The sequence below is a fragment of the Notolepis coatsorum genome, assembly GCF_963971535.1.
Source record: "Notolepis coatsorum genome assembly, chromosome: 3".
NCBI classification, from domain to species: Eukaryota; Metazoa; Chordata; class Actinopteri; order Aulopiformes; family Paralepididae; genus Notolepis; species Notolepis coatsorum.
Window position 1 is genome coordinate 123,128,321 of NC_140167.1, and position 15,000 is coordinate 123,143,320.

The 15,000-nt window shown below is 45.9% G+C and overlaps 1 protein-coding gene across 1 annotated transcript in view; it reads left to right on the forward strand.

Moving 5' to 3' along the window:
- The window catches only part of LOC311225988 (histone deacetylase 4-like), a gene marked incomplete at both ends in the record, with an annotated part of 163,140 nt that overhangs the window by 111,380 nt on the left and 36,760 nt on the right, over positions 1 to 15,000 (forward strand). Inside the window, 1 exon segment of the mRNA XM_084311370.1 lies at positions 13,979 to 14,107. Within this exon segment, the coding sequence (XP_084167496.1) occupies positions 13,979 to 14,107 (129 nt within the window).

Consider the following 15,000-nt stretch of genomic DNA (forward strand, 5'->3'; position numbering starts at 1 on the left):
GGCTGAGTAGTCGTTTAACACAGCAGGAGACGTTATTTCCAGTTTCAACAGGCAATTTATTTAAGGACAGAAGGTTTAACAGCAGAAGCTATGGATCAGCAGACAGTCACCACAGTTGAAGAAAAACACTCTGACTTCTCAATCCCTCTGCTTGTCCCATAAATCCCTTCTCAGCCCTGCCCCCCCATGACAGATATGATGACGTGACATATTATATCAGATATGACATGACGTACATTAAAATGACACATAGATTTAACATCGAAGAGAGATGCGATTGAGTGAGATGTGTGTGTGTATATGTATGTGTGTGAAAGAGAGAGTCAAGATTAGTGAGATGTGTGTGTGTATATGTGTGTGTATGAAAGAGAGAGTCAAGATTAGTGAGATGTGTGTGTATATGTGTGTGTATGAAAGAGAGAAAAGATTAGTGAGATGTGTGTGTGTATATGTGTGTGTATGAAAGAGAGAAAAGATTAGTGAGATGTGTGTGTATATGTGTGTGTATGAAAGAGAGAAAAGGACAAGATATGATGTACAAGATTAAAGCACACGATATGATGTACAAGATTAAAAGCACACGACGTGATGTACTGAAATGTCTATCTGCCTATCTCCAAGTTGTTTTAAGAACATCAGCCAGACCGTCTTTCAGTACTGCTTAGTTGACCCATATTAAACTAGTTCACTTCATATACACATTTTCCCCAACAGTTCCCTGTGACTGTTAAATACAGTTGTTATGGCCGTGTGGTCAGACCTCCTAAAAGAGACTGAAGACACTGGGTGCACTGTTTTTGGGGGTTTATTGTGTTTAGTTCCGTTTATTTGGTGTTGCACTGAATGTCAATTCTGAATGTTCGGGGGGGGCCTGTGTGGTGGACACTAGATGGAGGTGTCTCATTTCAGAATGGACACTGATTGAGTGACAGGAGGGAGTTGACTTAAGGGTGTGGCTGTACCTTGGTTCTGTTGGATTTGTTTGGAAGTAAAGTTCAGAGACTCGATACTCCGTCTGCTCGTCTCATTGATTCACTTCCACACTTGCAACATTCCTCCACACTAGAATATTGCCTGCATAAGTGAGGTACTTTTGTACAAACTGAAGACGGAAAGTTGCCATCCTACTCTCTAAGTGTATTAACCCTTGCCCCCCCTCATCCTTAGGCAAAAACAGAACAGCTTGAGGTACCCAGTGTAACTTGTCCCAAAAGAAATCCACTAAAATGGCTTGCACGCTTTTTAATAATCCACTAGGTGGCTCCATACAAGCCAAACGATGCCATAGTGCAGAAGCTACCAGGTTGTTTATTATCAACACCCTTCCTCTGAAGGACATCTTTGGTAACAACCACTTCCATTTATCTACTCTTCCTTTCATCTTTTCTATTAGCCCTTCCCAATTCTTTTTTACTGTTACCTCATCACCTAAATAAATGCCCAGATACTTGATACCCCCTCTTTTCCATTTTAAGCCCCCGGACAAGACTGGTAAACCACCAGACCACCTCCCCACTGCTAGTGCCTCGCTCTTTCCCCAATTTACCCTTGCCATTGTTAAAAAACTAAAATCACTAACACATCCCCCTAGAACATTAACATCTTTTTGGTGTGTGACCAGGATTAAAACATCATCAGCATATGCAGATAATATCTGCGCATTTTTCAAACCTGGTCAAACCAGACCGCAGATTCCAGCCCGTATCCTATGCAGTAGAGGTTCAATGGAAATAGCGTACAACATTCCTGACAATGGACACTCTTGCCTAACCCCACGTTCTACATTGAACGGAGCACTCAAACCCCCATTGATCTTCAATACACTCTTAATGTCCCGGTACAAAACTTTGATCATCGCTATAAGACCCGGGCTGAGACCAAAACGCTCCAAAATCTTCCAAAGATAGAGGTGCTCAACCCTGTCAAAAGCTTTTTCTTGGTCCAGTGAAATAAACCCAACATCTAAGCCCAAAGAACTAGAGACATCCAAAACATCCCTAACTAGAGACACATTGTCTGTAATGGATCTGCCAGGCACACAGTAGGTTTGATCTTTATGCACGATTGCCCCAATCACCTCCCTGAGTCTGTTGGCCAGGGCTTTCGACAGGAGCTTGTAATCCGAACAGAGAATCGCAACAGGCCGCCAGTTCTTAATGTCTTGCAGATCTCCTTTCTTGGGTAACAAAGTTATCACCGCTCTCCTGCAGCTCAAAGGCAAGGACATTTCCTCAAAACTCTCATTGAGCACCTCCAGCAGATCTTCACCCATCTCCTCCCAGAAAGCTTTGTAAAACTCAATGGTCAGTCCATCAATGCCAGGGGCTTTCCCCCCCTCCATTCCCTGCAGTGCAGTGTACAGTTCATTCAGACCCAGAGGGTCCCCAAGACCGGTATTCTCTTCCTCAGAGATCTTTGGAAGACCCTCACAAAACGAAGCAAACAGCGGTTCATTCTCCTTATATTCACTCTTATACAACCGTGAATAAAAACTCACAGCTTCCTGACGAATCTCTCCGTCCTCTATTAGCTCTCGTCCTTCAGCCGTACGCAGAGTGTGCAGAAAACGTCTATGCCCATTCTTCTTTTCCATACAAAAAAAAAAACTGGAAGGTGCATCCATAAAATTAGCACTTTGGAACCTCGACCGAACCAATGCTCCCTGTGCCTGTATGCCTAGCAGATCCTTAAGCATATTTTTCTTGGATTTTAGAACCTCAAAATATCCTTGACTCCGTGTGGACTCAAACATATTCTGAAGGCCCTCAATCTCAGCCTCTAGATCCCTCATTGACCTTGTAATGCCCTGTGTGACATTAAGAGTGTATTGCTGACACAACTGCTTTATTTGAACTTTCCCACAGTCCCACCACTGCCTCAGGGACATAAAATCCTCTTTTTCACCCCTAAACCTTTTCCAAAAAAAAATAAAAGTCTCCTTAAAATTAACATCACACAGTAATGTGGAGTTAAAATGCCAATATGCACTATTTGGTTTTACCCTTGAAATAAAAACATCACTTAAAACCAACAAATGATCAGTAAAACCCACAGGCATAATTTTACACATCTTAACAACTCCACAATGATGTTTAAAACAATAAAACCTATCCAACCTAGCTAGAGAAATAACATTTTCTCTAACATGAGTCCAAGTATATTGTCTCTTGTTGTCATTTAACCTTCTCCAAATGTCTACAAGATCATGCGTCTCTACTAGTTGATTTAAAATCCTCTGCGATTCTCTGTGAGGTTCAGTGTGATTTCTGTCTAAAAAAATATTCTGAGTGCAATTAAAATCACCACCCAGAAATAAAAAATCATCAGAATTACAACTCCTCAGAGTGTCATTGAGCTCATTTAAAAACAAAGCTCTCTCTGAACCAACCACGGGCGCATAAATATTAATAAAAACCATAGTATGCCTTTCAAACTTGGCTGTTACTACCATCAGTCTCCCCTCCACTTTCGACTGTATATCATAAGACAAAGGTACAAAACGTTTTGAAAATAAAATGCCAATCCCCCCACTCACTGAGGTCAAGGAGTTTAAAAACACTTCACCCTTCCATTCTGTCTTCCAGTCTGTTTCATTTGACATATCACTATGCGTTTCCTTCACCAACTTAACATCAATGCTTTTCACTTTGATCATTTCATATAACAGAGCTCTTTTCTTTATGTCCCTTGCCCCATTCAAATTCAACGTGGCCACTCTAAAATCACTGCTCATAAAAAAAAGAGTAAAACACCCACGTGAACAAAATCACCAAAACAACAAAACTATACCGATTCCCCCCCATCATCATCTTCTTTGTTGAGGTCCTTCTTAACCCCCTGTACCAAAACCCTCAACCGGTAAAGGGACACCTTAAAATGTCCAGCCCCAAGTGACAACACACCAGTCCTGTCAATTGGGACCTGAGGTAAGAAAATCAGTGAGGTCAAGGAGCAAAAAAAAACACTCTCTCCATGTCCCTTGCCCCATACAACAAACAAAACAAAATCCACTCTAAAAACACCCCTCTTTCAGTGCCACTCACGAGATTTCTCGGGTTTTTTTATAGGTGGTTGCGTGCCACTCACGAGATTTATCGGAATTATTATTTTTTTTTTTTTTTTGCGATCTGAAAAATTATTGCATCACCCGAGCCTACCCGAGTATAGCCGAGCTGCGCCGGTGATCACTGTGGAAAAAAGCGCCCCCTGTCGTCTCCCAGATGACATAAGTGATTTTGGAATGGACTCAATGAAAATGAATGGGGAAAAAAATCCGGTACTCCACATTTTCCAGTTCACTGATCCAGCCGGGGTTACCACAGTTCATTCTGGAGCCTCAGATCCCCGCGGATCATGGAGATCTACAGTGTCGCGTTGGATCCATACACGTATCGATTTTTTCGAATGGTGATCAGGAATTGGAATATACCAGTTGGATACCATCTGATGTCAGGTAAGGACTCTATGTTATCAGTGGTAGGATAATCAGAGTAAATTTGATGAAGTTATAAGCTGTTTTGTGAAATGTCTTCTTTCGGTTTCACTGTAAAAGTCTGTGAGGAAATCAACGGAGCGATTATCAGTGCGCGGCCGTAATGTGCTTGCGTGCACGTATAATATTGATCATCTAGCGTTTATTTGAAAACGATTCATAAAAAGGCCGACGAATATCAACGTTGTGGAATATTCCACTAAAAGACGATTTTCATAGAATGCTCCAGAATGAGCTGTTTTTTATATCAAAACGGGGGCTTTTCTAACTGCTCTGAAACGGAAACGACGCGATAAAAAAACAATCTGCCTTCACAGCACTGACTGGAAAATAGTCTTTGATAATGCGATGGGCAGATTAGACACATAGCCATAATTTAAAACATAGATTAGGCGATATTAACGTTAACATTGGCGCCGATGGTGGTATTCAAGCGGTAAAACGGAAAACCAGGCGTGGCACTGAAAGAGTTAAAAAAAAAAAAAAAAAAAATCCACTCCGTCCTCCACCTTACTGGGGTCCTGCTGTACCTTCTGTAAATTTTTTCTCATCCTGTACATCTCTGTTTCAGCAAAACGACCATCTCCTTGAAACCTCATATTTTTCCTTGCTGACAAAATAAACAACGCCTTATCTGGAAAAAAATCAGTTATCTCTACTCACCTCCTATTTTTTGTCATCTGTAAAAAACTTTTCATTTTCCCCAATGAATAGCCCTCATTGTCTGTATTAGCTGCATCGCCCTCAAATTCCTCATCATCCTCACCAGCGCCCATCTCCGACCATATACTCTCTTGTGAACTCTGTGTACTGCTGAGTACTTCCTTCACATCTGCCTTCCTAGCTTGAGAGCTTGACAACTCAACTACTTCTAGCTTCCTCTTCTGCCTAACAACCATCATCCCATCGTCCCCCTCCTCCATGTCAATATCCTCTACTTCCTCCACCCTGACCCCCCCAACCGAGTCATTTGACCCTGTTCCTTCAACAGTTCCACCTTCCTCCTGCCCATTCATCTCATCCACGCTGATCCCAGCCCTTCCACCCTGTCCCTGCAGCTCAATTACCGCCACCTCATGTTCACTTCCATCCTCCGTAATCCTCCCTACCACGACCCCCCCCCCCTCATTCTCATCCCCACCAACTGTCCCTTTTACTTCAACAGGTCCACCTTCCTCCTGGCTGCTTATCGTGTCCCTGTCGACACAAGCCCCCCCACCCTGTCCCTTCAGACCAACTACAGCCACCTGTTCACTTCCATCCTCTGTGATCCTTTCCACCACGACCCCCCCCCCCCCCCCCCCCCCCCCCCCCTCATTCCATCCCCAACATCTGTCCCTTGTACTACAACAGTTCCACTCTCTTCTCCTGGCTATTCAACATGTCCCGGCTGTAGCCCCTTCTACCACCCCCCCCCCCCCCCCCCCCCCGCATTTTTATCCCCACCAATTTTTCCTCGTACCGCATCCCCAGCCTTACCCACTCCTTCCATTTCCTTATCACTTCTATCTGGTACAATAACCTTCTCAGAACTCTCCCCACCACCCCTCTTCCCCTTTACCCCCCCCCCCCCCCCTCAACCCCTTGATCCACACCCCAAGCTGCTCTTCCTTTCTTCGTTGCGCTCTTCCCATCATTTGCCCCCCTGCTTGGCCCCTTGTCTTTGGTGCCCCTCCCTTCCACACGCAAAACATTGCATGTTCTGTGTCGTCGCAAAAATAATATACTCAAACCCGTCTACTATTACTTTAAAATTAAGATCCAACTCATCCTCACGTTTGTTCATAATAATGAACGTCTGCCTTCTGTGAGAAACCACATGCTGTAATTCAGGTGCTTTAAACCCCGAAGACATCTTCTTTAAGGGAGATACAATCTTCCCAAACCTGGTGAGTTATCTTAATATAAGCTCGTCGCCCACCAACGGGGGAACGTTTGACAACGTCACCTTTTTGGCAGGTGTTGTGAGCGGCATCACAGACACAAAAGTATCATTTATGACCAAACCATCCGTTATCAATCGATTTACTTTAATCAAATCATCCACAAAGAACACGACTCCCCCGTTCGTCCTTGCCGCAGATTTAACAGCCGGAGCGCCTACTACTCTCGCAACAGCGAGACTACAGTCCTCCACTGAACACGAAAAGCCGGCGAGACCTTGAATCCATGTTTTGGTCAATCGCGCAAAGTCCATTGTCACCGTGACAGCAGACAGCTGCCCAAGCGAACACTGACAACGCTACCAGCTCACCACCAACACACAACCAGTCAAATAAACCACAGTCTAATTCACAATTTGACAAACAACATAAAGATAGGAAAAGTTTAGAAAGACTCACGCGCACTTCCTCAGACTCTCGCACCACTCCACTCACCAAACGCTCCCACCATCCACAGGCATGCGCACAGAGAGAGAGAGAGAGAGAGAGAGAGAGAGAGAGAGAGAGAGAGAGAGAGAGAGAGAGAGAGAGAGAGAGAGAGAGAGAGAGAGAGAGAGAGAGAGAGAGAGAGAGAGAGAGAGAGAGAGAGAGAGAGAGAGAGAGAGAGAGAGAGAGAGAGAGAGAGTTCCGCATTCAACACAATTATCCCAGCCAAACTCATCAATAAACTTCTGGACATGAACATCGACCCCTGCATCTGTCACTGGATCCACAGCTTCCTCTCCAACAGACAACAGAAGGTCAAAATAAATAACATCACATCCCACCCCTTATATCTCAGCACAGGAGCCCCCCAAGGCTGCGTCCTTTCACCCTGGCTTTTCTCCCTATACACCAACCTGCTCATATCCCTCCACAACTCCGTAAAAATATATAAATATGCAGACGACACAACCCTTATAGGCCTCATCACAGACAATAACGAAACAGAATACCGTACACAAATCAACCACACACTCACCTGGTGCACAGACAATAACCTCCTTCTCAACTCATCAAAAACCCAAGAACTCATCATCGATTTCAGACGCCAGCCAAACCCCAAAACCCCCATATCCATCTCCGGCAAACCCATAATCACCACAGATTCCTTCAAATTTCTCGGCACTCACATAAGCAATAACCTCAAATGGAAAACCAACATAGACCACATACACAAAAAAGCAAATCAAAGACTCTTCTTCCTCCGCCAGCTTAAGAAATACAGAGTCAATAAACATCTCTTGCTCCGTTTCTACCAGGCCATTATACAAAGCATCCTCACCTTCTCCATAACTGTTTGGTACAGCAATCTGGACACTCACTCAAAAAACAAACTACAAAGAATCATCAATAAATCCTCAAAAATAATCTGCACCCCCCTCCCTTCTCTCGAATCACTCCACCGCCAAATCACAATCAGGAGAGCCAGGAAAAATCATCTCCGACCCCACTCACCCAGCACACCACATCTTCCAGATGCTGCCCTCCGGGAGACGCTACAGATCCCTGACCACCAAAACATCCCGGTTCAAAAACAGCTTCTTCCCCACTGCCATACGGACACTGAACTCCCTGTAGCACCCCCCCCCCCCTCCCTGTAGTACCCCCCGCAACCCCCCTTACCTCTGCTGACATGGACATGGACAACTCTGAACTGTATCTATATAATTGTGTTTTCTTTTATGTACGCTCTAAGTGATGTTATATGTTCTATGTTTTATGTTGGAACTGCTATGCTATGCACTGAAACCAAATTCCACCAGCCTGGCTGGGTGGTCATTAAAGAAATTGATTGAATTGAGAGGAAGTACTCTAGCTCATGGTTTGAGAGAAAGGACTCTGGGAATTGGATGGAGAGGGAGAGAGAGGTGGGAGTGAGAAAGGGCAAAAGTAGAAACCCTTGCGTCAGCAGAACGCCAGGCTGAGGTCCTCTGCAGTGTGTGCCTTTGCACCGCCGCACTAACACCCTTCAAAGTCACAGCATCCTGAGGTGAACCCCCCCGTGGCTCCCAGTGATTGCAAGCCCCCCCCCCCCCCCCCCCCCCCTGCACACACACACACACACACACACACACACACAAACACACACACACACACAGTTCTGCTTGCATCAACAACCCCCACCATCCCCCTCCCTCTGTCCACCCCTCTTCCTCCTTCCATCTCATTGACAGTGTGACAGGAGAAGTCCTTGGCACAGGCACAACCTCCACCACCCACCCGTCCGTTGCACCCGACCCCCTGTCTCCCGTCTCCCAAGCCCTTTCCACTTCTGGCCACCTGCCAGCTCCTCCAAGCATATCTGTCCAATTGCCCACTCAGCCCCTTTCAATAAGAACTCTGCGTCGAAGGGCTAATAGCGTTAGCCTTATATCATCTGATACGTCGTCTCTGTGCAACATATTTGTTTAGCTCTTCCTTTGCGATCCAGGATGACACGTTTTATGAGCGGGGCTATTTATGTTTATTGAAGTGCCGGCAGAACGGATGTGATGGTAAATGTGATGTTTGTGTTATGGCTGTGATTTAAAGCCTCCTGCCAGCCCTCGTATACTGTAGCTAAATGCACCCATCTTCAGCGGAAAGTCAGACACCTTGATCATAAAGACTATCAGAGCCTTGCTGACAATATAAGAAGCATGGTGTAATAAGATGTTGTCTAAAACAACAGTATTCTTTATAGAATAACATTTATGCCACATAAATTACACATAAAGACATGTTCTGTGTTCTATGGCTCGAGCCAGACAGTTGTTTCTCTTATCTGCCAGTTGTAACCATAGCATACATAATTTCCTTTGTATCTTTGATGTGCTCTTTAACGAGCTTCATGGCACGTTTGTAAACAAATGATTAACATTCACAGCGGCTTTGCCACACGTTTATCATGCAACCTACTCTATTGCTCATCCATGCATGTCATCAAAGATGCACTCTCACGATCTTCCCATGTAAACCCTGTACAAAAGCGCTACTGTGTTCTTTGTGGTGCTAAGCCGACAATACAATATTCTACTCGTCTTTAGATTCAGAGGTTTCTAGCGAGATGACAATTTTTTACGGTTTCAAGGTTCCTGATTTGGAAACATTGAATGTTGCAAAGCTTTGTAAATGAAGACACATCTGAGGTAGCTATGTTCCTGCCAAATGCCACACATACTGGTATCGGTTCAGCAATTATATCATTATCCAAGATTCAAGATCTCAAGAGGTTTATTTGTCACATACATACCAGGGCATACAGTGAAATGTGGGTGGTCATGCCCGCTTCGATTGTGCAATAATACTAATAATAAAATAGACATAAAACAATAAAACAGATAATAAAAATACATAAGATGGCCATGATAAAATAGACTAAATGCTAAATGCTAAATTCCTGAGAAGGCACTGGGTCCTATGTACACTACTATACAATATACAGTTTTAACTCTATGTCATTATGCTATACTTACTACTGTATATCTAAACTATACTATACAAGAACCACATCGGTTCTACCTTAAAGTGACCTTTATTTTCCTCATTCCTTTAAAGTGACCTTTCCATTTAGTTTAAAGTGACATTTAGTTTAAAGCGACTGTTTAAAGCGATTGGAGCATGTGTGTTGTGTGTGTGTATGTGTGTGCTCATGTGTATTTGTGAGTGGAGAGGTCAGTGTTCAGTGTTCTGATGGCCTGGGGGAAGAAGCTGAGTTGTAGTCTCTCTGTTCTTGTTGCGTATATACGGAGGCGCTTGCCTGACCGCAGCAGCTTGAACAGGCTGTTGTTGGGGTGGTAGGGGTCTTTCATTATTCTGCAGGCTCTGGATTTGCACCTCCTGTTATATAAGTCCTGCAGGGGTGGTAGTGCAATACCCGTAGTACGCTCTGCTGAGCGCACCACTCTCTGGAGGGCCTTCCTGTCCTGTGCCGTGCTGTTTTCAAACCAGGTAGTGATGTTTCCAGTCAGAATGCTCTGTACAGCCCCGGAATAGAAGGAGTGGAGTATCTTCCCCGATACTCTGAACTTCCTTAACTGTCTCAGGCGCTGTTTCGCCTTCTTTACCACAGTGTGTTGTCCATGTGAGGTCCTCTGTGATGTGGACTCCAAACATTGTACACAATGTTCTAGATGCACGGTAAAACTAAAGTGTTAGCAACTTGTGTTTCTTAAGAATCCTTTGTGAGTCTCCTAGCTTGCTCATGTAGCTAATGCATGGCAGTCTTCTTTGACCCAATCCTGTTAACAAAGAGTGTTGGAAATGTGCTCTCTACTTAGAAGAACCTTTTTTTCCTTTTTTTTTTTGGATAATCAACCACAAGTTCAGCCCCCTCAAAATTGAGAGTGCACTTTGAAAAAGTGCTTCTACATTATACATCCCACACACTCGCCAAAGGTCGACTGGTCCCCATCAGCCAGGAAGCGGAGTGAGTCTCTTTCTTTCTTTTTTTTATCCTCTTTTTCTCCGCCTGATTTTCTATGCTTTTCTCCCCATCCCAATTTAGTCGTTATGCCAATTCCCCCCCTCCCCTACCTGGTTGTTGTGCGCATGTTCCCCCTACTGGTCGGTACAAGAAAACCCTGAAGTCTACCACATGTAATGCTTCCTCCGACACATGCAGCGACAGCCAGCGGCTCTCTTTTCACCTGGCAGCGAGGACTCTCATTGGTGAAGCGTAACGCGTGGGAGCTCACGCTGCCTTCACCACTTCCTGCCTTTCGCTGAGCAGGCGCCCAGACCGGACCTGTAGGCGTCACTGTCCACAACGCCAGATTACCACCCACGATTTCCCTCCCGCTAACTCAGCCAAACGAGTTAGTATGATGATCGGCCCAAGCCGCAGGCAATGCTGACTCCGGGAGTCGAGACCGCAGCCTCTTGCATTGGTGACGAGCGCAATCTCCGCTACGCCACCTGACTGCCGAGTGAGTGAGTCTCTTTCAAGTGCATTAAGGCAGGTAAGGCTTCATCTTTCCCTTTCATTAGCATTCAAAGCTACAGGAAGCAAGAAGGGCAAAAAAAGAAGTCCTGCACAAAGACCTGGAAGCCGCTCCTGCGACAATTGGGCCCAACAGGGCCGGGTCATCTCTTGCCCAACAGGGCCGGGTCCTCTCATGCCCAACAGGGCCGGGTCATCTCTTGCCCAACAGGGCCGGGTCCTCTCTTGCCCAACAGGGCCGGGTCATCTCTTGCCCAACAGGGCCGGGTCATCTCTTGCCCAACAGGGCCGGGTCCTCTCATGCCCAACAGGGCCGGGTCATCTCTTGCCCAACAGGGCCGGGTCCTCTCATGCCCAACAGGGCCGGGTCATCTCTTGCCCAACAGGGCCGGGTCATCTCTTGCCCAACAGGGCCGGGTCATCTATTGCCCAACAGGGCCGGGTCATCTCTTGCCCAACAGGGCCGGGTCCTCTCATGCCCAACAGGGCCGGGTCCTCTCTTGCCCAACAGGGCCGGGTCCTCTCTTGCCCAACAGGGCCGGGTCATCTCTTGCCCAACAGGGCCGGGTCCTATCATGCCCAACAGGGCCGGGTCATCTCTTGCCCAACAGGGCCGGGTCATATCTTGCCCAACAGGGCCGGGTCATCTCTTGCCCAACAGGGCCGGGTCATCTCTTGCCCAACAGGGCCGGGTCATCTATTGCCCAACAGGGCCGGGTCATCTCTTGCCCAACAGGGCCGGGTCCTCTCATGCCCAACAGGGCCGGGTCCTCTCTTGCCCAACAGGGCCGGGTCATCTCTTGCCCAACAGGGCCGGGTCATCTCTTGCCCAACAGGGCCGGGTCTTCTCTTGCCCAACAGGGCCGGGTCCTCTCAGGCTGCTAATGAACGTGGCGTGCCTCATCCAGCAGACCCATTTTGCACGCGGTCGTGGACAGAGCGCGAGGTTAACCAGTGGTCAGCGGCCCAGCTCCGACTAATTGAAGGAGAGGAAGCTGCTGAGGGAGTGCCAGCGGAGGGGGGAATAAAGCCGCCTGTGTCTGGGCAGCCTGGCCGAGAGACGCCGCCACGCCGGATCGGCCAGATTGTCTCCTTTTTAAAAGGCCATGCTCCTCTCCCTGACCTTTGCGGGTTTTGGTAGAATTACTCATCGCCTCTTTTCTTCTCCGTCCTCGTGTTGTTGCACGCCCTCCACGGCACCTCTCCTGAACACAGGCCAGTCTCGAATGGGAGCGACTGTTTATACAGGCAAAGCCACAAGTATAGAAACACACACACGCACACACACACAGACACACACACACACACACACACACACACACACACACACACACACACACACACACACACACACACACACACAGACACACACACACACACACACACACACACACACACACACACACACACACACACACACATACAGTCTCACAGTTTTTTTTTATTGAGAGCATTTGAAAACAAGCACTGTTCATTAGCAAAGCATGGAGGCAGCATCATTAAGCGTGGGGTCAGAACAGCTCTCAGTGGGCGGCTCGCTGTACCACTTCCCACTGTCACATGGCGGTGGCTAACCTCAGCCACTTTATCTGTCTGCCAACACCTACAGCGTGGCCTACAGGGAGGAACTCGTTAGCCCGACTACACGCCCGCGAACAAGCAAACACTTGTGTGGCCCAGGGATCCATATATAGCACACTTGGATCTAGCCTACTATGATGCACGCCAGCTTCTCCGACATTCATCCACAGTTCTTTTGTTTTGTTCTGAAACCAGTACACCGTGTGAAAAGTGGTGTGTGGTACACACACGCAGCATGCTGTATATCTCTAGAACGAACAAGATTTAGCTTGAGCTTGCCTAGCAGCGGTGAGAGAAGTCACTTAGTTCAGATTCAGTGTTTTCAGGAGGCTGACTTTGAAGTCACTTAGTTCAGATTCAGTGTTTTCAGGAGGCTGACTTTACAAGAGGAAATACATGTTTTTTATAGTGCCTTCTTTTCCATCTACATCATCCTGTGGGCAAGACTCTGCTTCCGTCCTCAAACCGCAAACACACGTCTTTTGGGGAGAGACTTCAGGGACATTCAGGCTGAAAGCTCTCGCACGGACAGGTCGTCAGACACACATCTGTTCAGTGACTGTTCAACTCAATCATGTTTTTTGCCTGCACTACTCTTTAGTTTATATATGTGGCCGGCCACCTCTCCCACACACACTGTGTGCCCTGTCTGCACTGCTGCCGTCTCCTGAACGCCTGGTAGCTCCAGCTGTGATATGTTTCAGTTTTCTCACCTGACTTTGCGGCTGCAAACGTTTGGTTTACGTTGTTAATGTTAAAGTCGACAAGAGTCTGATTTACAATGGTTTTATAATTCCAATACAATATAACTCCACGTACAAATTGAACCCCTCAAGAATCCATGTACGCCACACATTAAATAGTCAACAACTCCATGACCCTAGGACCTACAGTATGAGAAAACAAATCTGTAAAACACTTAGACGTCAATTCTCAGTCCCCTCACAAAGTGTTTAATATGAGAGACTGTTTGGACTTCTATACCTGCACTCTCCAACCATGCTAACCCTTCCCTGTCTCTCTGTCTCTTGTCTTGTCTCCCTGTCTGTCTGTCCCCAGCCTCAGAGCCCAACCTGAAGCTCCGCTCCCGGCTAAAACAGAAAGTGACGGAGCGCCGCAGCAGCCCGCTGCTCCGTAGGAAGGATGGCCCCGTCACCATGGCCAAGAAGCGCTCACTGGACATGGCTGGTGAGTAACGTCAGACTGGCTTCTTTCCATGCTCTCATGTGCTCTTTCTTTTTCTTTTCTTTTTTTTCATATGGGGGTATTATTAGAATAATAAATACCCTTTTTTGTTTGCACAAACACACTAGAACAGTTGTCTAAAAATGTTACCTAGGGCTGAGGGATTAAACATATCATATTGTCTTGGTTTTGTTGGTATTTGACAGTATTTGGTTTCCCCAGTACAAATTACAGTGTGATATGACATATTTATCTTTATCTTGTTGTAATACAATTGTCATGGTGCTGTTTCAGTTCAAATCTTTCTTTAATTTTCTTTTTAAATAATGCTCCAAAGAGCTTAAAAATATACAGTATGTATATTTTCTTTTTACAATATGTATATATCCAAACATCCATACCTTTGCATGGATCCATGATGGTATACTTTCATATTGTTAGCCTCATAGCATAATTACCTTAGTAATCTTTTGGCCAAAGATTGTCTGCCTAACTCTACTCTCCTCACACTGCTGCACCACCCTGGCTTAGTGGCTGTGTCCTCAGCCAATCAGAACCTTGTTATGTTACAAATCCCTTTCTGCCTAACTCACTCGTGTGGCTTGTGCCAAAATTTGTTTTTCTTCTTTTCCGAAAGTCTTGAAAAATGACTTAGGCAATTATGCTATGAGGCCAACGATATGTGGTATATCTCTAGGGTTGGGCATCGTTTGGATTTGAACGATTCCGGTTCCGATTCCGATTCTCCATTTCGATTCCTGTTCTAAACGATTCTCGATTCCGATTCTTGTAGGTGTAGGTCAAAACAGGTCACAGATTGTTATTTTTTTTGAAAAATATAAAAAAAAAATCATACTATTCACATTGTCAGTTGACTTGATACAGTTTAATTTGGT